A 25,987-nucleotide genomic window follows, 5' to 3' on the forward strand; every position below is an offset into this window, starting at 1 on the left:
CAGATTTGTGTCTAGTGCCTGTGCGTCACTGTTCCCAGACATTTCATTTACGTTTCTTCTTTTCTCAGTTGCCTATTAATAGGGAACTTGTATATTTTGAACTAAATTCATAGTTCTACCTCTAAGAATTATTTTTGGTAAACCAAGGATGCAGGTGATAGCGAGCCTTTCCTTTCTCCCAGCATATAATTCATATAAAATTAATGAGTTTCCTTTAGTGTGTCTCTTCTATGGTTTCCAGGGTACATCTGCCTCTCTTTCTCTGGTGTCTTTTCCCCCAGTGGTTTGTAAGGGACAGCGTTAGGCATCTTTTCAGTTCATAGTGCAGTGAGGTTCCTACGCCTGTGAACATGACAGCAGGTGCAGGCTTGTCCCCATGACATGTGTCCAGCTGTCAGGGAGGCATAGCTTCACAGTGCCTTCTGAAAATTTAGACCCAGGATGAGTGTGAGTGTGCTACACAGGCCAGAAACAGATGGGGGGAGGCCCAGAAGGAGGACATGAGCTTGCCTTTGTGTGTTGTTGGCCTGTCTCTCTCCTTGCTGAGAATCCCTTGTCTTACTCAGTTTCTTGATCTGCCTTTGTCCTTTCTTCTGATACTTTCTCTTCTCTTTTGCTAGCATTTGATATATAGAATTTCAATATCTTTATGTTTTACACTCAGTATTATCATTTCCTTGGACTCTTCTTAGTAAAAGTAATGAAATGTTCCCTTTTAATATGTAAAATATCCTATTCTTTTTTCTTTTTTATTCTTTGAGACAGGATCTCTCAAAGTTGCCGAGGCTAACATCAAACTTGAAATCCTTCCGTCTCAGCCTCCTGAGTTTTTGGGATTACAAGTGTGCACCACCACAACTGACTGATTCATGAAATGTAGTCTTTAAAAAAATTTAAAAAAATGTCTTCTTAATACATTAGAAATACTTCATTGTTTTGATTCTTTTTTAACTTCATTATAGGCAGAATGATTTAATCTTTTCAGAGCCACTGATATCAGAGAATACAAAACATAACTTTATATATTTCTTGTTTTGATTTAGAAAAAGTTTAATATCAAAAAGAAAATATCTTTTAAAAAGCCAGATCATATAAGTTGTGTGTGATGGCACACAGCTATAATTCCAGCTAACTTGGGGAACTGAGGTAGGAGAATTGTAAGTTCAGTATCAGCCTGTGCAATTTAGTGAGACTGTCTCAAAATAAAAAGGGCTGGGAATGTAGCTCCATGGCAGAGCTGCCTGCCTAGAATGTGTGAGGCTCTGGGTTTGATCTCCTGTTCCAAAAAAAATGGAAAAAAAAGAAAGAAAAGAAAAGCAGGTCATTTGACTTTTCCTCAACAAACACTATACTTATTATGTAGTAAATGATATTCTAAACATATGCTCAGATATTAGCTACTTTAATTCATTTAATCTTTGTATCAACACAAGAGATAGATATTATTGATCTTGTTTGTAGATACTGAGACACAGGCCAGATTTCCTCAGCTGTGAGCAGAACAGCTAACACCAGAATCTAAAAACCACAGTTCTCTTTTGTTAGTAGAAAAGAGCAAGGGAAAGGGTTTTTTTATTTTTTATTCTTTTTAGATTCACATGATAGTAGAGTGTATTTTGACAAGTTATTCCTACATGGAGTATAACTTCCCATTCTTGTGGTTGTACACGATGTGGAGTTAACGCCAGTCATATATTCACATATGAACATAGAAAAGTCATTTCTGATTCATTTTACTCTTTTCTATTCCTATCCCACTTCCCTTCCCTTCATCCCCTTTATCTAATCCAATGAACTTCTATTCTCTCCACCCCACCCTCTTATTGTATGTTAGCATTCACATATCAGAGAGAACATTCTACCTTTGGTTTTTTGGGGATTGGGTTATTTCACTTAGCATAATAGTCCCAGTTCCATCATTTACCAGCAAATGCAATAATTTCATTCTTTATGGCTGAGTAATAGTCTGTTGTGTATGTACACCACATTTTCTTAATCCATTAATCTGTTGAAAGGCACCTAGGTTAGTTCCATATTTTAGCTATCATGAATTGAACTGCTGCATCACTAAAGTATGCAGATTTTAAGTCTTTTGATGAATGCCGAGGAATGGGATAACTGGGTCAAATAGTGGTTCCATTCCAAGTTTTCTGAGGAGTCTCCATGCTGCTTTCCCGAGTGGTTGTACCAATTTGCAGTTCCACCAGCAATGTATGAGCGAACATTTTTTCCCACATCCTCACCAACATTTATTTTTCCTTGTATTGTTGATAATTGCCATCCTGACTGGAATGAGATGGAATCTCAGTGTAGTTTCAATTTGCATTTTTCTAATTGCTAGAGGTATCAACATTTTTTTCATATATTTGTTGACTATTTTTTTCTTCTGTGAAGTGCCTATTCAGTTCTGGGAAAAGGGTATTAATATGTATCTATTCCAAATGATGTGCAACCATTTTTGTAGTGTTTAAGGCAACCAAAGAGAGTGGGTTTTATGGAAATACTTTCTTGGAAGTAACTCTAGTGAAACATAAAGTTATAAGTATGATAGTAACATAAAAGATTACTATCAAATAGACAGTGATTAAAGAAATTTAATTATATGGAAATTATTTATGTTTTATGTTTTAATCTTGTTTCTCTTTTAAGGCAACAAGTCCCCTTCTTTGTGGTTGAAAGATGTTATTAAGAAAGAAGATATTTCTTTTCTCATAAACACATTTGAGGGGGGAGGCGCAGGCTGTGATCAGCTAGCAGGCATCCTTGCTCAACCAACTCTCTTGCATTTGCGAGGGCCATTCAGCCTGCGAGTGACCCTGCAGTGGATGGACCTGTTCCTAGCAGCACTAGAGTGCTACAACACGTTCATCGGGGAGAAGACTGTGGAAGCCTGCGAGGTCCTGGGTAAGTCAAACTTAACCTCTAAGTTAGCATAGCCTGTCTGCTAGGCATCATCCTGGTAGATAGCTCGCTGCCATGTCAAAGTGATAGTAACAGTTGACAACAGACTCTGGTTACTTAGTGCTATGCAAAGAATTTTACCTGCATTCTCATTTGTGTCAGTCAACTTTCTGTTGTGACAAAACATCTGAGGTAATCAGCTTACAAATAGGAAAGGTTTATTTTGGCTCATGATTTCAGAGGTTTCAATCCATGGTTAATTGGTGTTTTTGTCTTTGGGCTTATGTTGAAGCAGTTTTTAGTGTTGGGAGTACGTGTCAGAGGGAGCTGTTCACATCATGGCAGCCAGGGAGATTGAGAGAGAGAGAGAGAGAGAGAGAAAGAGAGAGATATCAGGGGGTGCTGGGGATATGGCTCAAGCAGTAGCGCCCTCGCCTGGCATGCTTGCGGCCCAGGTTCGATCCTCAGCACCACAGACAAAACAAAGATGTTGTGTCCGCCGATAAATTAAAAAATAAATATTAAAATTCTCTCTCTCTCTCTTAAAAAAAAAAAAAAGAGAGAGAGAGAGAGAGAGAGATATCAGGGGACAAGAGTCCTAGTAGCTCCTTCAGGGATATGTCCCTAAACCCTAAATGTTTCCCACTAAGGCGTACCTCTTAAAGGTTCCACCATCTACTAGTATGCCACAGGAGCTGGTGGCCTAAGAGCTTTCATGCATAGGCCTTTGGGGGACCCGCATCCAAACTATAGCATCACTGAATCCACAGTGAATATGATATGGATGACAAAACACAGACTGCACAAACATGGCCAGAACGTCCACAAGCATTTTTTATTTGATTTTCTTGGAGTGTTGGGGATCAAAACTCAGGGCTTCACATACGCAAGCCGAGTGCTCTGCCACTGTACTACACTCCCAGCCATTTCACATCCATTTGTGAAGCCCTGTTCACAAGTTCTTCATGAATCTTTAGTAAAATACCCTGTAAAGGTTTTCGTTTGCATGAATAACTAAAAGAGTTCATCGGGATAGGAAATTCTGTGATTTTATTCCAAGTTTTTGTGTAGTATCTTTTTTTCCTTACATTTTCATATTTCTTCAGCTTTTTATCGTTCTATGGTAGTAATAGTGCTTTTTGCAGAGGACAGGATCCAAGTATGTACTCTTAGCCCATGCTGGAAGAAAAGAGGTGGGCAGCTTCATCCTTCTGGTGACCTCTGTGGGGTGTATGAGGGTTTGGGGATGGAGCATATGGATGGAGGATATGGAGCTAGCAGATGTGCCCTTTGCTTCAAGTTCTGCAGCGAGGCTTCTTATAAATCCTCTTTCCCATGGGTTGAACCAGACTATTTAAATTAATTTTTTTTCTTTTTTGGTCCTGGGGATTAAACTCAGGAGCACTTGACCACTGAGCCACATCCCCAGCCCCGCTCCCCCTTTGTATTTTATTTAGATAGAGGGTCTCACTGAGTTGTTTAGTACCTCGCTAAGTTTCTGAGGCTGGCTTTGAACTCATAATCCTCATACTTTAGCTTTCTGAGCCTCTGGGATTGCAGGCATGCGTCACTGCACCTGGCTGAATTTTTAAATTGGAGTATTCAGTATTCTAGTTCTTAGTTGTGGCTGAAATACGAAAAGAACTATCATTTTTTCTTTAATTCTGTCAGAGATAAAGTTGGTATTATGGGAATTTGGGAGAGGGGGACTAGGTCTTAGTTTTAGCTTGAGAATGGTAGAAGCTGGGCCTAGTGAGGAGTGTGTATGTGTGTGTGTGCACATGTGTACACGTGCTGGGGTCTAGAAACAGTTCATTCAATTCTGAAAACAGTTGACTCAGAAGGACAGGTGAAAATAGTCGATTCAGGGGCTGGGGTTGTGGCTCAGAGGTAGAGCACTTGCCTAGCATGCATGAGGCACTGAGTTTGATCCTCAGCACCACATAAAATACAATAAAGATATGTGTCCACCTATAATTAAAAAATACATATATAAAAAAAAAAAACCAGTCGACTCAGAAGGATAGGTGAAAACAGTTGAAAAACTTTTCACCAGTGTTAGCCATTGTAAATAATACTTTAAATTCGTTGTTTAAAACTCTCAGAAAGTTTTAACAAAGAAAAAGTTCAGGAAGCAAAATATGCAAAATCTTCTCCCCTCATTGCAATCCTCAGTGATAAAAGCTAATAACAGTTTAGTATTTACTCTTGTAAACTTTTTCTGTATACCAAAAGTTGTTTGTATGTATTTTCTCATATTTTTGCATTCTTGTTGCTATTTTAAGATAAAACTTTAAAAACTTTAAAACCCTTATTTTCTATTTAGTCATTTATATGTGGTGCTATTAATCGAACCCAGTGCCTCATTTTTAAAAATGTTCATTAATTCAATGGTTCCTAAGTGCTATAGTAGTTTTGTATTTAATATCATCAGCTTTAAAATACAATTTGTTTACTGGAAATTTTGCAGAGTCCCTGAGTTGATGTATTCATTCCATACCCCTCATACTATTTTATCCCAAAGTATTATGTTTTTTGTTTCATGTTTTACTTATAATCCTGTCTATGTCTTTGCAAAGAAAGGATCTGCATGTTTAAAGATTTTTTCAATGTCATTTCATTACATTTATTATTAGGGCACTTATATTAATTATGACCGTATTGATATAATAAGAATTTTAATAAATAACTATTACATATGAAATGTTAAATTACATTTTTGGATATTTGATTTTGTTTAGTTCATATTGCTTAATGATGGGGGTAAGTTCTGAGAAATGCATCCTTAGGCAAATTTATTTTGTGGGTTTTTTTTTTTTTGTTGTTGTTGTTGTTCTAGTGATTGAACCCAGAGATACTTTACCACTGAACTATATCCCCAGCCCTTTTTATTTTCTATTTTGAGGTAGAGTCCAACTAATTTACTTAGGGCCTAACTAAATCAATAAGGCTGGTCTCAAATATGTGGTGGGCATTTATTCTGATGATTTGCTGGAGACAAGGATATATGATGTTTGAGAATGTAATTCTTTTTTTTTTTAATATTTATTTTTTTGGGTGTAGATGCACACAACACAATGCCTTTATTTTTATGTGGTGCTAAGGATTGAACCTGGGTCCCGTCGTGCTAGGCGAGCGCTCTACCGCTGAGCCACAATCCCAGCTCAATGTAATTCTTAATATATAGTCTCAATTCTTTGAATACATAGTGATCTGTTACTAAATTATTTTTAACAGTGCGTTAATTAACATTTTGATTAACTTTATCTTACATTGAAAACAAAGAATTGGCAGCCCTCAGACTTATAAGATTTTTTTTTTAGTTGTTGGTAGACCCTTATTTTCTATTTAGTCATTTATATGTGGTGCTATTAATCGAACCCAGTGCCTCATGCATGCTAGGCAAGCACTCTACCACTGAGTTATAACCCCAGCCCAAGAAGATTTCTTACTTAGTCATTACCTTTATTTATTCTTTGAACATTTATACTGATATTTCAAATTGTCCCTTTGTTTGTGTCTCTGAAGGTCTTTAATCCTGGAGTACTGGGAGAGGTTAGTAGTATGTTAGGTGAAAGACCAGTCATGGTGAATGGGACGAGAGAAACAGCCCAATTGTGTCCACACAGATGTTTTATTAAAAAAAAAAAAAAAAAAAAAAGTGATGTGTAGCAGATAGGAAATTGTTTCTATAAGGTGCCCAATGCCCGTCCACACTTACTTAAAGACCACTGCCATAATTTGTCTTATATTGCCCCTTTCAACTACATTTAGGTTGTTTTGGGTTTTTTTGTTAATAAAAACAATACTAAAATTAACATTCTTATAAACACATCTTTGTGGTTCTGCCGTTATTTTTTTTTAGTTGTGGATAACACAGTATTTTTTTTTTTTTTTATGTAGTGCTGTGGATCAAACCCAGTGCCTCACACATGCTAGGCAAGTGCTCTACCACTGAGCCACCACCCGAGCCCTCTGCCATTATTTTATTAGATTAATATTTAGTGCTGGATCAAAGCATAGGTGTATTTTAAACAGCTGATAGAGATTGGCATGCATATTTTTTCAAGCTTTGAGTATGAATTGCCAAATTGCCCTTTTAAGGGATCATATTAATTTATATTCTCATAGGCAGTGTTTGAGAATCATGACTTGATCTTGTATAGGTAAATTATTGTATGAGTCCAAATTGGATTCTATTTGGATTGTACTTTTGGGTTTTAATTTTGAAATTAGTGGAGTTAGGAAGAAGCATATATTAATATTTTAATGTAATTATTTCTAGGTATTGAATCACAGTGTTCAGTTTGGAAGTCAGTGACTTTCTTTTTAGAAAGTATTGCTATGAAAGATATTACAGCAGCAGAAAAGTGTTTTGGCACTGGGACAGCAGGAGACAGACCCAGCCCACAGGAGGAGGAAAGGTACAACTATAGTAAATGCACAATTGTGGTCCGGGTCATGGAATTTACCACAACCCTGCTCAACACCTCTTCAGAAGGATGGAAGGTAGGGTCTCTCCTGTTGCTCTGTTAATTTGATGTTAGAACTCAGCTTTAAAAGTTCCTATTGGAAATGGCTGTGGCTTCTCTGGAACTTTCCATTGCCAGAAGATTTATCCATTGTTACTTTATTTTAATTGACAAAAATTCTTTGTGTTTATGGTGTACAACATTTTGGTATGTGTAAATGTGGTGAAATGACTAAATCAAACTAATAAACATATATGTTACTTCACATTTTCTTTTGTTCTTGTAAGAACATTTAAAATTTGCTATCAGGAATTTTCAAGTATATATTACATTGTGTGTATGTGTGTGGAGCGGGGAACTGGGGATTGAACTCAGGAGGGCTGTCCCACTGAGCTACATTCCTAGCCCATTTTGCTTTTTTATTTTGAGACAGGATCTCACTGACTTATCTAGGCTAGCCTCAAACTTGTGATCCTCCTTACTTAGTCTTCCCCATCACTGAGATTACAGACATGTACCTCCTGCCTGACAAGACATTATTATTCATTGTAGTTACCATGATGTACAATCTGTTTTTGAAAATACATGTTGATCCTCTCTAATCCAAAAATCTGAAATCTAAATGTTCCAAAATCTGAAACTGAATGTCATGTTGGCACTCAAAAAGTTTCAAATTTTGGAGCATTTTAGATTTCATATTTTTGGATTGGGGATTCTCAACTATGCAAATATTCCAAAATGTGAAAGAATTGAAGTCTGAAATACTTCGGTCCCAAGGATTTCAGATAAGAGTTACTCAACCTCCAATAAAACTGCATACCTTTCAGATTTTAGATGTGGGAATAAAGTATGAAATAGTTTTTCTGAAGTTTCATTGGATGCTGTAGTTAGCATTGTGATCAAACATCTGCCTTAGAAGCAAACTTGCAAATATTTGTAAATGTAACTGTGAAATGTATTATATTATTCAAAGTCCACTTAGTCCATCCAGTTGCTGCTGTATGCCAGGCCTTACTGTAGGCTCTTGGGATATAGCAGTGCCCTAAACCAGGGCCAGCAACTATGTTCTAAAGGCAAGACCACACCTGCTACTGCAGATTCTCATAAAGTTTTATTGGAACATGGCCATCTGTGTGTATCTACCTGTTGTTCATGCTGCTTTCACAATAGAATGGGTTAAGGAATTGCAGCAAAGACTGCATGGCCCACAAAGTTTGCTGGACCATGGCTCCAGTGATGCAAAAATTCTCAACCTCACAGACCTTACATTGTGGTGAAAAATAGCTGTTGACTGATAGAAGTAATTTTATTTGAACCATCTCTTAACAGCTCCTGGAGAAGGATTTGTGTAACAAAAGCCTTTTAAACCTCTTGGTGAAAACACTGTGTGAGCCCATGAGCATAGGTTTCAATATTGGTGATGTCCAGGTCATGGATCATCTTCCCAGTGTTTGTGTGAACCTGATGAAAGCACTAAAGAAGTCTCCATACAAAGACATCCTGGAGACTTGCCTGAAGGAAAATCTAACAGTACAGAGGTGGGTACTCAAGTCACACTCAGTGTTATCTTGTGGAATTTAAAGTCCCAGTGCATTGCAGTGCTCCTGGCAGCTTTGCATATACACACAGCTGCTGTAGCTCCTGTTTTCTCCAGGAAAGGTCTTGACATCATGGGTTTGGAAATCATGTATTTAGGAAATGCTTTCCCTGCACCTAGAGTGGGGGAGTGGCAGGTGCATGAGCCTTGTCTGGGGTTGCCTGCTTGCTTTCCAGGACTATGTTAATGAATTTGAGAGCTAGGTAATTAGTGAATTTAATACAACTTACATGTTCCTCAGTGTGTCCTGATAACAAAATTAGAATTCACTTCATTTTCTTCCGGTTTCCCTCACATGGGCAGCATTGAGGAGCTTTGTGCCATTGACTTGTATAGCCCTGACACTCACTTGGAGAGGACCAAGCTGACTTCGGTCGTGTCAGCCTGTAAACAGCTTCACAGAGCTGGCTATTTGCACATTATATCACCACCTCAGGTAACCATAACCAATTTGTTTTAACGTTTCTTTTAGTTTGACTATGCTATCTGGTCTATATATTCATATTCTTTGTAAAATATCTTATTTTATAGGACATGCTAAAATAGGAATTTCAGTAATACTTGCTTTAGAAATGTAGGTTTTATCTGCAATATAAAATGAAAGTAAATATGAAATGAAAGTGAAATAAAGAATAGTTGAAAATTTTCAGAGCAGCCTTTTAAAAATCCTTAGGAACCAACTGCTATTACACCTGTGTGGCAAGACAGTGCAAATTGAAAAAAAAATGTAGCATAGAAAGCAAAGTTTGGGTTGAGAATGTCCTGAACCTTGGAAGGCATTTGTCAGTGTCAGCTAACATAGATTTTTTTACCTAATGAGAGAGGTGAAATTGTGTTTTTCTATTGAATATGTTAATTTTATTTTAGTGTATAGCCTCACATCATTCTGTTGGCACAAGACTTCTCTTCCTGGTTTATAAAGGGATTGCACCTGGAGAGGAACAGTGTCTGCCATCATTGGACCCTAGCTGTAAGCACCTGGCCAGTGAACTCCTGGAGTTGGCCTTTGCTTTTGGAGGACAGGTAGGAAAAACACTTGTATGTTGTGCTTTCTTCATGATGGATGTGTGTAACTCACTAGCAGTGTGTCTCTAGGAAAAGTATAATTTAGTTAGGGAAGATCTTAGCTGGACGCTGGACAGGTATTATAATTGATTTACAATGAACTTTCTTTATAAAGACTATTTTCTTAACATTTTTTTTTAAATAAAGGATCAATAGTTTTAAATTGAAGGTTTGTCATGTTTTCCAAAGAACTTTAGGCAAAGAACATTTTGTGACTATAACCTGTGACTTCTATCTTTGGTGGTTCTTAGGATAGATGGCTTGGGAAGGCTCTGGAGGAAAATCCCAGAAGCACCCAAGCAGCACAGCAAAAGTCTTTAAGGCTCTTTGAACTGAATAGGGCTAATCTTAGTCTGCTGTAGCTGAGGTCTGCAGCTATCCTGTGTGTTTGCTCCATTACATTTTCCATTGTCCCTTTTCCCATTGCAGGGACTTCTTAGTTGATCCTTTGTCCTCTTGGTATAGAAAATTACATTTAAATTGTTTAACAATACTTGCCCAAAAAATACCATCCAAGCAGCAGCAAGATTTTCTAGAAATTTGGAAACAACATCATTCAGGGATTTTTTTTTTTCTAAAGTGAAACCTAGAAAATGGAAGCTAGAGCTGGGGCTGGGGCTCAGTGTGCAGAGTACTGACCTAGCATCTGTGAGGCACTGGGTTCCATCCTCAGCACCACATAAAAATAAATAAAATAAAGGCATTCTGTCCATTTATAACTACAGAAAAAAAAATTAAAAGAAAATGGAAGCTAATTGAAGTATGTACAAATAAAACTTTAACCCAGGCTTCACATATCAAGTTCCCTTTAGAACTCTACCCTAGAATTTTTTCTGTAACATGAAGATAGGCCCTTGCAACGGTCTTCTTCTCTCTTCCTCACAGTGTGAGCGCCTGGTGAGTCTGCTCCTGAATGAAGCGCTGCTGTTCATGCCATCCTTGGGTAACTCAGAGAAAAGCATTATTAGGTTCTCCCATGGGGAGTATTTCTATAGCTTGTTCTCAGAAACAATCAATGCTGAGCTGTTGAAAAATATAGACCTTGCTGTATCAGAGCTCATGAAATCATCAGTGAACAATCCCAAAATGGTAAGAAAACTTTTCTTTAAATATTTTCTTATGTAATTATGCTTATAAAAACAGCCATATTTCTGAAATGATTTTTCAAAACAAGATAAGATTTCTTCCTGGAGGATTAAAAGTTTTTGTTAATATTTCAAAAGAAAACCCACAAAAACAAAACACCATCTTTATCAATAGTTAATAAATGTAAATGGATTTTGAAACATTCATGATGTTTTTCATTCTCTCCTGCCTCTAAAATTTCTAGGACTAATATCATAAGGCAAACCTTACAGTACAGGACTTTTGCCAAGATGTCATAATGAATCCAAGCCTTTGTCCCCGAGTAGCAAGCCCAGGCTATGGCTGCAGGGAGCCTACCTTGTCAGTGCAGGCCCACCAGGGTGTGCCAACCTGTTGCCTCACCGTGGCCTGCCCCTAGGCCAGGTGAGCAAATAGGAAAACAGAAATGGGGGCAGACCCAGATGGAAATTGCAGGAAAGTTAACTCAAGAGCTAACCAATAGCATTGATACTTTCCAAGATCTGATTAACATAAATCTGGACCAATAACATTGGTACTTTTTCAAAATCTCGTTAGCATAAGTTTGAACCAGTAGCATTGGCCTGAGAGCTATATAAACCCTGGACTAGCTCCTTCAAGCTGCAATCCCTCTTGCCCTGCAACAGTTCTTGTCTTCCCACTTTAATAAATGCTACTCTTTTACACTCTTTCTCGTCTATGGATTTCATCCTTCAAATTCATGAGACAAGAACCCAGAAAGAAGAAATTAGTGGTGAACTTCTGGGGTCTGCTGTGACACCAGAAGGCATAGCCCACTTAAAAGCGGCAGCACATCACTTGATAGTAGTGGAGAAGAATTTGGTTTTGCCAGTTACAATCCTGGCAGATATCCCTGTCTTGATTAGCTGCTAACATAAAATGGGCTTTCTTGACTGCCGAGGCCTGCAGCTTATGCAGTTCCCACATGCCAGCAGAAGCAGAGAAACTCTGATTTCAGCAATGAAGCTTTCATACCTAACCTACAAGGGTGTAACTGCCCTTGCTCCCATGAATTGATCTTCCACACTGCTAAAGGTTTCTCATGCCATCAGTGCCAAGTCATTTCCTGCATATACTTGCTATATCTGTCTTTGCCTTTTCATATTGATTCTTCGGAGATCAATATTTAATAAATCTTTGACTTTGGTTTGTTAAACTTCTGAAATTTTGAAATGTAACCTGCCTGTAGACAGAAAACATGTTGGTATGATAATTTTAAGGGGGAGGTTGCAAAGTTGAACCCTCTTATTCCAAACAGTGCTTTCTTGTTGTCAAGGGACTATTTTGTGAGGTACTACTAGCATTTATCTATCTATCTATCTATCTATCTATTATTAATTAATTAATTTATTTATGTGTAGAGGATTGAACACAAAACCTTATGCTTCCTAGGCAAATGATCTACCAGTGAACTATATCTCCAGCCATGAATTTGTATTCATTAAAGTTAGAAATAAAATGATAGTGGATATATCAGGAAATTTAACATTTTGAGCTTTTAAACTGTTTAGGCTTCTGGTGAAAATGATGAATAAAAACATACACATTTATCTTTGTTCCTTCCCTATCACGCTAAATTAATAAAACAGGATTAAAAATAATAATGTTGTCTTAAAGGATACAGAGAAAAGACTTCCAGGGTGACAAAGGCTGTGAAGAGTTTTATTTTATTTTTTTAAATGTAATTGGATGTGCTGACACTTGGAGCATAAATATTTCTATTGTTATATCTTCTTATTGGATTGTTCCCTTTACCAGGATGCAGTGTGTGTGTCTCTCTCTCTTTTTGGTACCAGTGATTGAACTCCGGGCCTCTTAGCCACTGAGCCACATCCGTAGCACATCAATAAATAAAATAAATATTTTATTTAGAGACAGGGTTTCACTAAGTTGTGTAGATCCTTGCTTAAATTGCTAAAGCTGTCTTTGAACTCACTATCCTTCTGCCTCAGCCTCCCAAATTACTGGGATTACAGGTGTGCAGATTATAGGTGTACACCACCACACCCAGCTCGTCTTTGTCTATTCTGATTAATTTTTGTTTGAAATCTGCTCTGTGAGATATGAGAATAGCTATTCCTGCTTGTTTTGAGGGTCGTATCCCTGGGATTTTTTTTTTCATACTTTTACCTTCATCTTGTGGGTGTCTTTACCTATAAAACAAGTCTTTTATAGACAACATATAGTGGTATCTTGTTCTTTGATCCATTCTGCTAATCTGTGTCTTTTAATTGGGCAGTTGAGACCATTAGCTTTCAGCATCACTGTAGAGATGGTGTTCGTGGTTTCCTGTCATTTTCGTGTTTTGTTATATTTAATATTGCCTTGATTCTCATTTAGTGGATTACTCTTCTATTGATCTTTCTCTGTTTGGGAACTTTGCAATTTGTTTTTGAGTTCCCCTGTGTGCAGTTTATCTTTCAGTATTCTTTGTCATGCTGGCTTGGTGATCATTAATTCTTTTAGTATTTCCTTGTTATGGAAAGTTTTAATTTCCCCCTCTATTTTGAAACTGAGCTTTGCTGAGTAAAGTAACCTTGGCTGGCAGTTGTTTTCTTTTAGAGCTTGAACTACTTCATTCCAGGCCCTTCTTGATCTTAGGGTCTGAATTGAGAAATCAGAAGTGAGCCTTATTGGTTGGCCTCTAAATGTGACCTGTTTCTCTCACAGCTTGTAGTATTTTTTCTTTTATTTTCTATGATAGACATTTTGATTATGATATGTCAATAGAGAGCTTCTCATTTGAATAGGTTCATTTTCTATGCAATCCAATCTGTTAGTGATGCTTTCAAGTGCATTTTTAATTTCTTTGATTGTTCTTTCATTTCCAGGAGTTCTGATTGGTTTCTTTTCACTGTTTCTGTTTCTTTGTTGAAATGGTCTTTCACCTTCTGCATTTGCTCTTAATTCATTACTTAGATCTTCCTTTAGTTTACTGATAATTTCAATAATCAATTTTTTATAATATTTCTCTGGGATTTTGACTATCCATATCAGTAGAATCCTTTTTGGGGGGATTATGAATTTGGGGGAGAGATTTGTTTGCCTGTTTCCTCATATATTCTGAGGTCCTAGACTTGTGCACTAATTGGGTTCCCCTTCTTCTTTTTTACTTGTGTCCAGTTATCTTGTTTGTTCGGGGACTTTTCTCTGTTTTTGATGTATAAGTAGAGGTTCCAAGGGGTGGGAGTTGAGGTTCCTTTCTGATTATTCCTCCTTGCGTCCTTCTTATTGGTTTGGGTTTCTGTCTCCTCAGTTCTTTGAGTTGAAGTAACATTAGGGCTCAAGTAGGGGTATATTGTATGTAGGGTGGGATTCACTACTGCTTGGTTGAGATGTATTTCTCACCTGTAAGATCTCTACTCTGTGATCTTTCCAAGCCCTTTAGAGGGAGCAAGAATCAGGAATGGAACTAATGTTAGCAACAAATATACAGCCTTAATATAAATGCCTAGTGTCTACTTTGACACCTATATAGGAATGGTGGGGTCAGCTTTTAACAATAATACCTACAATAAAAAACTGAACTAGATCAGGCATTTGACAGTAGGTGACTACTATGTTGTCCTATACTTTAATAATTACAACAGTTTGAATGGGGTAGGAGTTACATAGTCTGTATAATTTCTAATAATTAGTGGAATTACAGTTTCTTAAGAGAAAATAGGGTAGGCAAGAGAAAGTTTGAAGTGTTTGAAAAAGTGATCAGAGGAGAGAAGTGGTAGGGAACAGATGTCAGCTGTAAAGAAGGGATAATAAGCTAACTGAACATATTGAGAAAAAGAGAAGAGGAGGGAATAGGAGATTTTGGCTGTTACTGGGGGAAGAGAGTGAAGAAGGGGAGCTAGGATGTAGGTGTAAAAGAACAGCCAATGCTGGGTATAGTGGCACATGCCTGGAATTCCAGCAGCTTGGGAGGCTGAGGCAGGAGTATCACAAGTTCAGAGCCAGCCTTGGCAACTTAGTGAGGCCCTGTTTCAAAATCAAAAACATAAAAAGTGGCTCAGTGGTAAAGTTCAATCTCTAGTACCAAAAAAAAAAAAAAGAGAATAAGCCAATGTAAAATTAAAACAATACAAATTCTTGTATAATTGTAATGTACCTAAGTTTAATTAAAACTAAATAATGAATATATTCAAGATAGAGAGCTATCAATGTGTAAGTAAAAGTTATTAGGGTATATGTGTGTGTGTGTGTGTATACATATGAATATATACTCAAACAGTTATTTGTTCAGTGAGAGCATATAATGCTCTCACATATACAAAAAATCACATAATGAAAAGGAAAAAAGCGAAGAGTAATACAGTATGGTAAAATGATGTTTGAAAAAGTCGAAAAAATGTTAAAATATAATAAAGCTAAAAAATGGGAATATGGAGTAAAAAAGAAAATCTTAATGAGAGATAAAAGGCTTGTTTCCACTGTGGTAGTTAAATCTGCTGGTAGGAATGGATTTTCAGACTTTATTTTTTTGGCTCTGTATTTTTGGTCACTGTCCTTGTGCTCCTCGTGTAGCTACTAGCAGGGTGTAGTAGCTCTCAGCTTCTAATCTCCCAGTATTGGGTGGGATTGATTGGGAAGTGCTGATGAATAGTACAATCTGAGTATCTGCCTTGGAGTAACACACTCCTGGAGGGCTCACCAACACCCCCCCCCACCCCCCACCCCCCGCCACCGGAATCCTTTCACCCTTGCAGACTGCTTTGAATTTTTTTTCACTGAGGTGCTTCAACTGTGCCCATTAAAATCTGCCTTTTTCTGTAAACCCAGGTTTTCCTAAGTCGGTTTTTCTTTATTTTTAATTTCTTCATTTGCTGGCCACACATTTCTTTGTCCACATTCCTTACTCTGTTCTGATGGCAACCAGAGCTGATGTGTATCTAAGGTATTGTTTCCTTTTTAATTTTAATTTGTAGATGGACACAGTACTTTTATTTTATATTTATTTTTATGTTGTGCTGATGATTGAACCCAGTGCCTCACACATGTGCTGGGCAAGTGCTCTACCCCTGAGCTACAATCCCAGCCTCTAAGGTATTATTTCTTATGCCGAAGTTACTGACGTTCTGTTCCTATGTGAATTTTTATTTTATTTTTTTAACTACAGTTCAGTATTGTGTTTAAATGACATTCCTTTTTTTATTTGTTGCCTTCCTATTGTATAAGTCTGGTGCCGAGAGACTGCACAGCTGTGCTTCCTTTCTCTACTGTGTCATCTTCCCTCTCCTGTTGTTTTTATTTTGAGACAGGGTTTTGCTAAGTTTCTGAGCATCTCACTAAGTTGCCGAGGCTTGCCTGAACCTGGCAATTCTCCTGTCTCAGCCTCCTGAGTCCCTGGAATTACAGACGTGGGCCACCATGCCTGCCCAATAGCTGTTCTATGACAGCAGCAGGAGGGTGGGATGACCAGTGTGCTGGGCAGAGTATGGAAGAGAGTCTGAGGAGGGAGGCCTGGTGCAAAGTCAGCCTCCAGTCATCAGGGCCCAGTCCTGCTACCAGGAAGAAGACTGAAGGTGATGATTTCTAGGGACATGTATCTTGGCCCAGGATTCTGCGTAATTGAGTGTAAAGATTCCATCATGAAAACAGACAAAGTTGAAAGCTTACCCAAATTCTAGTCCTAGAGACAGGCACTTCATCTTTACCTTCCAATTTGAGTCTGGGATACTGTCAACTAGGTGCTTACCCTCAGAATATTCTGACAGGCCTAGGAGAAAATAAAGATTCAGTTGTCATTGCCAACTAGTGACAACTGTGACCCTCACAGCATGTGATCTCTGCCCCTGCACAGCACTTCCAGTCAATTCTTAAACGTGAGCCAATAGCTAAGAAGCCAAGACCTGGAGAGAATGATACTAAAAAGTGCATCAGGAAAAAAGCAATGTGTAGCAGAGGTTCTTTAGTGATAGAAAGGTAAAAAGAAGGAAAAACTTCCATGAGATAAGAGAAGATACAGTGTTCCTGAAACAAGCATTGCTATTGAAAAAGAAAAGAGCTCCTTCCTCTTCCAACTGGAGTTGGATCAAAAATGCCCCAAACTAAGAGCACCAAGAGTGGCAGGAGGAGCACAATGACATCAATAAGGCCATGCTCTTCTTTATGTGGGAAAGAATTTATGTAGTAAAATACTGTTTGCAAATTAAAAGGGTTTGAAGTAAACATCTGTTATAGAAATAGTGTTTCTGTTGCCTAAGGATAGCTTTGAAATGAAAGTAAATTTTGTTTAATATCTGTCATTCTAAATACTGAGAATTTTTCCTCATTCATTACAAAATTATTTCAGGTGAGTGCTGTTTTGAATGGTATGTTAGATCAGAGCTTTAGGGATCGAGCCATTCAGAAACACCAAGGACTGAAGCTTGCGACCACAATTCTGCAGAACTGGAGGAAGTGTGATTCATGGTGGGCCAAGGATTCTGCTCCAGAAAGTAAAATGGCAGTACTGGCCTTATTGACAAAAGTTTTACAGGTATTTCCAGTTTGCGTTTTGAAACCATAAGGCTATATCTTTAAAAATTTAATGGAAATAGCTTCAAAGGCTCATTGGTTTGATCAATAAAAATCACTGGGGAAGGGTAATTACTGATTACATTTTTTTACTTTTTCCATTATTTTATATCATTATTTATTATGCTTATCATTTCTTGTATTGTCTTTTTGTTGTACCTTTATATATTTTATCTTAGCAGATAACATTAAAATATTTCAAAATAAGATTGTTGAAGTATTGTTAAAGCCCAAGAACAGATTCACAGTTTATTTCTGAAATTTAAGCATTTAGAAAATGTGTTAAAGAAAATAGAGATATAAAAAGAAATGTGTCATATTTTTCTTTCCCTTCTTTTAGATTGATTCATCTGTCTCTTTTAATACAAATCATAACTCATTCCCTGAAGTCTTTACAACATATACTAGTCTCCTTGCTGATTCAGAGTTGGGTCTGCACTTGAAGGTAAATGATTGGAAAATATTTTTTCCCAGATTATATTCTTTATCCAGACTTTTATATGTTTGCATATTTATCGTGCTTTCTATTTTTTGTGGGAAATTTCAAACATCCAAAAATAGACTAGCACAGTAAGTCCCTATGTACTTATCATCAATTTTATTAACTCAGTTTGTGGGACAGGTTTGTTCCAACTATGCAGCCCCTTACCTCTTGAAGGACACTCCCAGGATTTGGTACATTTAATCTGCATGTGCTTCAGTATGTCTCTCCAAGAAATGAGAGCATTTCTTTTAAAGTATAATCATGAAGAGTGTCATATTCAGGAGAATTTACATTTGTCTTTACACAAATGATTTAAATTAGCTTTTTAGATTTGCTATATTTATTACTTAATCTTTTTACCATTAAATATAACAAAATCTCAATTTGGGGGTCAAGAATTTAATAAATACTATAATTTTAAGGTTGCTAATTTTAAAGTTTTATAATGTTTTAAGCTCTAAAATGAAGCTCAGAATGAGGTTCTAAGGTAGTTATGCAATGGGTAAGTTATAAATTACCTCATAGGTCATTTTTTTCCATATGAAACTCATCTATTACATTTCTGTTAGGGTTTTTATTTGTAGAAGGAGAAAACACCTCCAGAGCCAGCACACAGTATTTTATTTATGTGTATGCATATAGCTCTAAGTCATCCCACTCATCTCTGGAGTGGAAGTCAAGGAACAGAATTGCATTCAGGTTGGTTTTCAATGTAATCCAGAAGTTACTCTGAAGTCATTCTTGAATCCACATAGTGCTTTATTTAGAAAGCAGTATTTTTATTTAATCTGTAGGATTTGTAAATCACAGTTAGCATGATGCATATGTCTATGTTTTTCCACAGGGCCAAGCTGTAATTCTTCTTCCATTCTTTACCAGCCTGACTGGAGACAGTCTGGAGGACCTTAAGCATGTTCTAGAAATGCTCATTGTTTCTAATTTCCCCATGAACTCTAATGAATTTCCCCCGGGAACTCTGAGGTACAATAATTATGTGGATTGCATGAAAAAGGTTAGTTTTAGTAGTATCAAAATTTAAACATTTTTATTTTTTTAAATTTCTTGATGAAAAGAAGTAAGTGAAATATTCAGAATTAGAGAAGAATTCCTTAAAAATTCATTTTAATTCATTTCCTGGCTGGCTGCACAGGCAGGTAAATAGCTGAATCCTCTGTAATTCATTCCCCCCCCCCACTATTAAATTGTGAAATATTTAATGCATAAAAATGGAATGTGTAATAATATGTTAATTATGAGCAATAATACCAAAAGAAGCTAAGAAATATTCTCCCACTGGGCCTGAGTTGGACTTAAGGATGTTCTTGTAAAGAATGCCATGGAGGGAAGGCTGCTGTAGGGTTCAGGACTGGTTGTAAAAGGCACCACAACTTCCTCTAGACTCCACACTTCTTTGGTTCTCTTGTCCAATGGGTGGGAAGTTGATTTGTGAGTTTATCTCTCACCTTTCCTATTCTTTGCCAGAAATAAAAGTATCCTTTACTGCTCTATTCATGCTTTATTTTGTTACTGGTTCTACAATTCAAAGAGGGAGAAAGGACCTCGGCTTTGGGGTCACAAATTGATGACACCAAGACATTCCATTTTTGAAAGAACCAGAGACCTTTTTTGGGATATTTTCCCCTATTTGTCTGACTTGTCTGTTTATCCTTTACTTTCTTCTAAATGGAAAGTTAGATTTAAAGCTTGGTCAGGAGATTCAGGTTAACCTTCTTGGAAACAGTAGCACAGAAAGTGGCAAATGATATTAGTTGCCCCATGATAGTGACCTCATAGTCTGGTTATGTTGGTATTATGTAAATATTCTGTTCTCCAGTAATCTGTTAGCTCATGATTTTAGCATACCCAAAGATTCTAAGTTGATCCTTAGTATTTTTTTTAATGTAAATGTAAATGCAATACAAAAAAAAAAAAAAAAAAGAACAATGAACATGAATGAATAAAGAAAGCTTCTCCAAAAAAAAAGATACAAACCAGGGGTGTGGTGAGAACCGGTTCAAGGCCAGACTGAGAAATGAGACAACTATATCTCAAAATAAATAAGTGATCAAACTGCTTTGGGCTGGGGATGTAGCCCAGTAGTAGAATGTTTTTCTAACTTGTGTGAGGTCCTGGGTTCAGTCCCCAGTACTCACACCGCCCCCACTCCCCCTCACAAAAAGAAAAAAAAAAGATGCAGACCAACAGGAAAATGGAGGTCAGAGGGAATGGAGTCAACCAAAGGAGGGAAGAAGAAAGAATGTGTAAGAATAGATTGAGAAATGAAGGAAGGCACTGTGTCCATGAAATAGGAAAAACAGGGGCTATGGAAATTAAATATGTAAAAGCAAAATTTAAATTAAAACTTTCCTATTATCTTCTGAAGATAAAATTGAGAGTATTGCCTAGAAAGTGGAACAAACAGACATTGAGACAGAGAATGGGAGCCTGAAGAAGGACCTCTGCCCTGTAATAAGAATGGTGGGGAAAGCTGGGCTTGGTGGTGCCCACCTGTAATCTCAGTGGCTCTGGAGGCTGAGGCAGGAAGATTGCAAGTTCAAAGCTAGCCTCAGCAACTTGTTGAGGCCCTGAGCAACTCAGCAAGACCCTGTCTCTAAATAAAATATAAAAAATGGCAGGGGATATGGCTCAGTGTTAAGTGCCCCTGTGTTTAATCCCTGATACCAAAATAACAGTAACAATGATGATATTTCAAGAAGTGTGGGGAAAATAAATGTGTTTCTTGAGTAAGAGGACCAATAGTGCCTGCCTGGTGAGAGCAGAAGATTCTGGTGAGGGCACACCCCATGGAATTTCAGAACCTGTGGAAAAAGAAAGGAAAAACATCTGCAAAACCTAAAAAGAATAAAAACTCCAGTACTTAATGAACATTGTCATAATCTAGGCATTCACTGTTTCCAGGAAAAAAAAAATGATAAAAATCTTAACATTTTAAAATTATGTATGAAATTTTGTTCTGTTTTCTATTTTTAAATTAGAACAATTAAAGGCAAAATAAAACCCTACAAAATTTTAATGATCCTAATATATTTTTTTCTAGTTTCTAGATGCATTGGAATTATCCCAAAGCCCTATATTGTTACAGTTGATGACAGATATTCTTTGTCGAGAACAGCAGCATGTTATGGAAGAATTATTTCAAGCTACTTTCAAAAGGATTGCCAGAAGGTAAGTCATCCTAGTCAGGAATCCCAGGATTCATACACATGTTATTTCTGGAGGTAACTATCTTCTCTGTTAAAAAAAATAAAAATAAAAAAAATTGAGTGGCATTGGCACTCAACTCTCAAAACTCTATTCTGTCTTACTTTGTCTTCTTCAAAATGAACTTTTTATTGTGAAACTTTTCAAACATACTCAGAGCTAGAGCACAAATGAGGCTCCAGATGGAAGAAATGTCAGCATTTTCCTGTTTCATTTTCCCCTTTGTCTTTTTTCTTTGTATGTTACTCTGATTAAAAGCAAATCTCTGATGCCTTGTTATTTTACCTCTACAGCCTTCTGTATGTATCTCCAAAAAGTGTTGTTTTCTTGAATAACTTTAGTTTCATTATCAACTGAACAAAATTATCAGTAATTTCATATTCTGATTTTCCCAAGAGTCTCAAGTGCTCTCGCATGTTGGATAATGGAATTTTGATCAAGACAAGGCTCATTCATGGCATGTCTCATAAGTCTGCCTTAATTTAGAGCATTCTCCCATATTCATTCATTTTTCTTTGGTTATTGAAGAAGCCTGCACTTGTTCTGTACAGAATTTTAATTCTGGATTTATCTGATTTTTTTGCTTGTCCTTTTCACTTAAGTTGTCCCTCCAATACTTGTGTTCCTATAAACTGAAAGTTATATGTAAAAGCCCAATTAGATTCAGGTTCATTTCTTTTATGTATAATTTAAATTTGTCTCAGTATTGCAAAGTTTAACATTCAGAAATCAATTGACATCTTATTAAAAGAATAAGAGAAAAATTTTATTATCTCAATATAGGTATCACTGAATAAAATTCAGCCTCCATTAATAACAAATCTAGAAGATCAAGGGTTTTCCTTGATCTTCAAATAAAAGAAAAACTGATATTTACTAAACAATGTGTTCACCCTTATGCCTCTCTCAACCTTGTATTAGTGGTGCTCTTATGCAATAGAAATAAAACAAGGAATAGAGATCAAATGTATAATGATCAGAAAATAAAAAATAAAAATATTTTTAGATGACAGGTTTAATTTTTGACAAGACTGCATATAGTAGATGTTCAATGTTTCATATTCATGGCATTAGGAGACACCTAGTGTCTGGTTGTCCTACTTTTAGTGATGCCAAGATTGACCAACCCTGTTTACAGAGCATTTCCCTAATGGTTTTAGCATCCATTTCTGTTAGTTGCCCTGAATCAGTTATTTAATTAGGAGTTGCAAATAGCCATTTTTCCAATTCTTTTTTCCCTTCTCAGTTTAGCACCATTACATTGTGATGGTGAATTTATCCTTGTAAATAGGACAGTATGGATGCCTAAAATATAACTTACTACTTTAGAAAAATACAGTGGGAAAGATGGGACATATTTGATTTTCAGATTAAGAGCTTGATGCCATGGCTACTTCGAGTTGTAAACTTCAATGAATTTTTTAAAAAGTGGCATTTATTTATACTGAATTTTTCTCCCATCCAAGTACTAACGAGGCCTGACCCTGCTTAGCTTCCAAGATCAGAGGAGATTGGATGCGTTCAGGGTGGTATGGCTGTAGATTATATTGAATTTATAAATATCCATGTAAATTTATTTCAGAGTTATATTTTAAATATCATAGAATTCACTCATTTTAAGGATACAGTTTAGTAATCTTTAAGAACTTTCCCAAACTTTAGGATGGAACAATCATCACCATTACTGTGGAACTTTTAAAATTTTCCTTTTAGTACTGGGGATTGAACCTAGGAAATCTACCAGTAAGCTACATCCCCAACCCTTTTTGGTTTTTATTTTGAGACAGGGTCTTGTTAAATTGCTGAGCCTGATCTCAAACTTGCAATATTTCTGCCTTAGCCTCCTAAGTCACTAGGATTACAGATGTGCCACAACCACACCCAGCACGTGGCAACATTTTATGTTCTAATGAACTCCTGTTTGAACTTCAACAATTGACTCCCATTCCCATTCCCAGCCCAAGCAACTGTTAACCTACTTTCTGTCTTTATAAATTTGCCTTTTTGAAACATTTCATAGAAATGGAATCATGTAATCTCTTATGTCTGGTTTCTTTGTTCAGCATAAAGTTTTTGAGGTTCATCCATTGACATTAAAAAAAATCATAATTAGTCAACATGATGCACAACAGCAGAATACAGCACTCATTTTGCATATACACAGAACATTCTTCAGTATAGACTATATGCGAAGCTGTGAAGCAAGTCTTAATAAATTTGAAAAGATGAAAAGCATCCAAAATATGGTCTCTGGCCACAATGACCTTAAATTAGAAATCAAAAGCAGAAGGAAATTTGGAGAAACTGAAAATATTTCTGAATAAACAGCTAATTAATTGCACATTTCTAAATAATCCTGAGTCAAAGAAGAAACTGCAAGGAAAGTCAGATAGGATGTTGATTGAAGTAAAATAAGATGTGTAAGTTGCAGCTAAAATAGTAGATAGAGGTAAAATCATACCTTTTAATGCCTATTTTGGAAAATAAGAAAGATCTCAAGTCAATAGTGTTAATTTTCTACCTTGAAATGTAGAAAAAGTAAACTAAACCAATGGCAAGCTGAAGGAAGTGAATAATAAAGATTAGAATGAAAATTAATGAAATGGGTACCTGGAAAATGGTGAAGAAAAGTCAATGAAACCAAAAATTGTTTTTTTCAAAATGTAAATGACATTGAGAAACTGTGAGTTAGACAAAACTAAAGGGAAAAATAATAGTTTGTGATAATCTAGAATAAAAGAGGAGGCATAAACTACTGACCTCTCCAAAACTAGAAAGATTATAATACAATATTATTCACAGCCTTATGCCAAAAAATTTAGCAATTTAATTGAAATAGACAAATTCTTAGAGTCACTAGTTACCAAAACTGACTCAAGAAGAAATTTAAAAATCTGAATGTCCCTCTACCAAGTAAATAAATTAGTAATTAAAAATATTTTCACAAAAGAAAACTAAGACCCAACATTCACTAGTGAATTTTATCAAATACTTAATGAGGAAATCCTACTAATACTTTTTGAATTTTTCAGAAAATAGAGGAAGGAGGAACATGAAACATATTTTCAGAAAATAGAGGAAGGAGGAAAATAGAGGAAGGAGGCTCCTTCTAAGAGGCTTATAGCACCCTGATACCAAAACCATAAAAAGACAACACAAGAAAATAATAGAATGGTATCTCTTATGAACATAGACATAAAAATCCTCAAAAATGCCTTGGCAAGCTGAATCTAACAACATGTAAAAAAGATATCAGGGACTGGGGCTATAGCTCAGCGGTAGAGTGCTTGCCTAGCACGTATGAGGCCCTGGGTTCGATCCTCAGCACCACATACAAATGAATAAATAGAATAAAGGTATTAAAAATTAAAAAAAAAAAATATATATATATATATCTCTCTCATAACAAAGTGGAATTTATTATAGGGGCACAAAGCTGGATTAACCTCTGGAAATTGATTAATGTCATAAACCATATTGCTAGAATAAGGTGTCAAAACCACATTATCATTTCTGTAGATACAGAAAAATTTTTTGACCAGATGTTGCACCCATTCGTGACAAAATTGAAAAAGGTCATCTATGCAAAACGAACAGTGAATAAAATATTTAATAGTGAAAGCCTGAATGCTTTCCTCTTAAGAGTGGGGACAAGGCAATAGTGTGTGCCCTTTCTGCTTTATTCAACATAATACTAGAGTTTCTAGCCAGTGCACTCAAGCAAGAAAAAGCAATATAAGGCAACCAAATATTTTATTATTAAAACTTTTCTTGTTTTATTTTGTTTTTTCTTAATTCTCTTTTTCTGTTTATGAGATTTTTAAGGTTTTACCCTTTTTTACTTTCCCCTATTTTTATCTCCCTTTCAAATTTAACGTAGGATTTAAATTAAACTTCTTGTTCTCTTATTCCCTTACAATTTAGATCTTACTGTTTTTTCTTTACAAAAATGTTTTTTCCATAAAATTATAATTATTTAGTTGTACTGTATACCCAAAATACTTTCAAAAGTAACAATACAAATATTACTAGTAAGAATAACAATAGCTGGTTGAAATTTAAATTTTTTAATTATAATTAATTCACCATATATCCTCTCCTAGTCCACTTCTGCCTTATCACCTTCTTTTTTCCTTCACTTGATATCTTTTTCTGATCACTCTACATTAATTAGCACAGTGTCTCCATTCCTTTTTATTTAAACAAGTGTAAAATTTTTCATTGTATAGAAGTATCATAGTATTTTGAAGCTCCCCACTAATGGATTTTTATTCAGTCTTTTGTTATTACAAATAATGCCACAGGAAAAGTGGTGCATCTGTGTGGTTTTGTATTTTGCTATTGTACCTTTGAAGTAGATTTCTAAATGTAGGAAAAGATTAATGCATTTATAATTTTGCTGGCTATCTCCTCATCCCTTCTTTGGGGACTTAAGTTGTTCACATTCCCTCCAGCAATGTATGAGCGTGCCCATTTCACCACTGTTATTCCTGTAGAAGATGTTGTCAAACATTTGGACTGTTTCTAATTTTATAGGTGAGAGGGGGTTTAATTTGTATCTAAAAGAACATATTTTCTTATGTTCTTAAACATTTGATTAATTGTAGTGCC

At 36.2% G+C, this 25,987-nt stretch overlaps 1 protein-coding gene across 2 annotated transcripts in view; it reads left to right on the top strand.

Moving 5' to 3' along the window:
- The window catches only part of Prkdc (protein kinase, DNA-activated, catalytic subunit), a 175,759-nt gene that overhangs the window by 52,911 nt on the left and 96,861 nt on the right, over positions 1–25,987 (top strand). For both annotated transcript variants that reach the window (XM_071602379.1, XM_027932827.2), the window contains exons 31-40: positions 2,650–2,904; positions 7,187–7,410; positions 8,703–8,911; positions 9,274–9,406; positions 9,838–9,993; positions 10,921–11,124; positions 17,447–17,632; positions 18,011–18,115; positions 18,999–19,166; positions 21,213–21,340. In XM_071602379.1, coding sequence (XP_071458480.1) covers positions 2,650–2,904; positions 7,187–7,410; positions 8,703–8,911; positions 9,274–9,406; positions 9,838–9,993; positions 10,921–11,124; positions 17,447–17,632; positions 18,011–18,115; positions 18,999–19,166; positions 21,213–21,340 — 1,768 coding nt within the window. The remainder of the gene's footprint in view (positions 1–2,649; positions 2,905–7,186; positions 7,411–8,702; positions 8,912–9,273; positions 9,407–9,837; positions 9,994–10,920; positions 11,125–17,446; positions 17,633–18,010; positions 18,116–18,998; positions 19,167–21,212; positions 21,341–25,987) is intronic.

This window comes from Marmota flaviventris, chromosome 15, assembly GCF_047511675.1.
Source record: "Marmota flaviventris isolate mMarFla1 chromosome 15, mMarFla1.hap1, whole genome shotgun sequence".
Classification (NCBI taxonomy): Eukaryota; Metazoa; Chordata; class Mammalia; order Rodentia; family Sciuridae; genus Marmota; species Marmota flaviventris.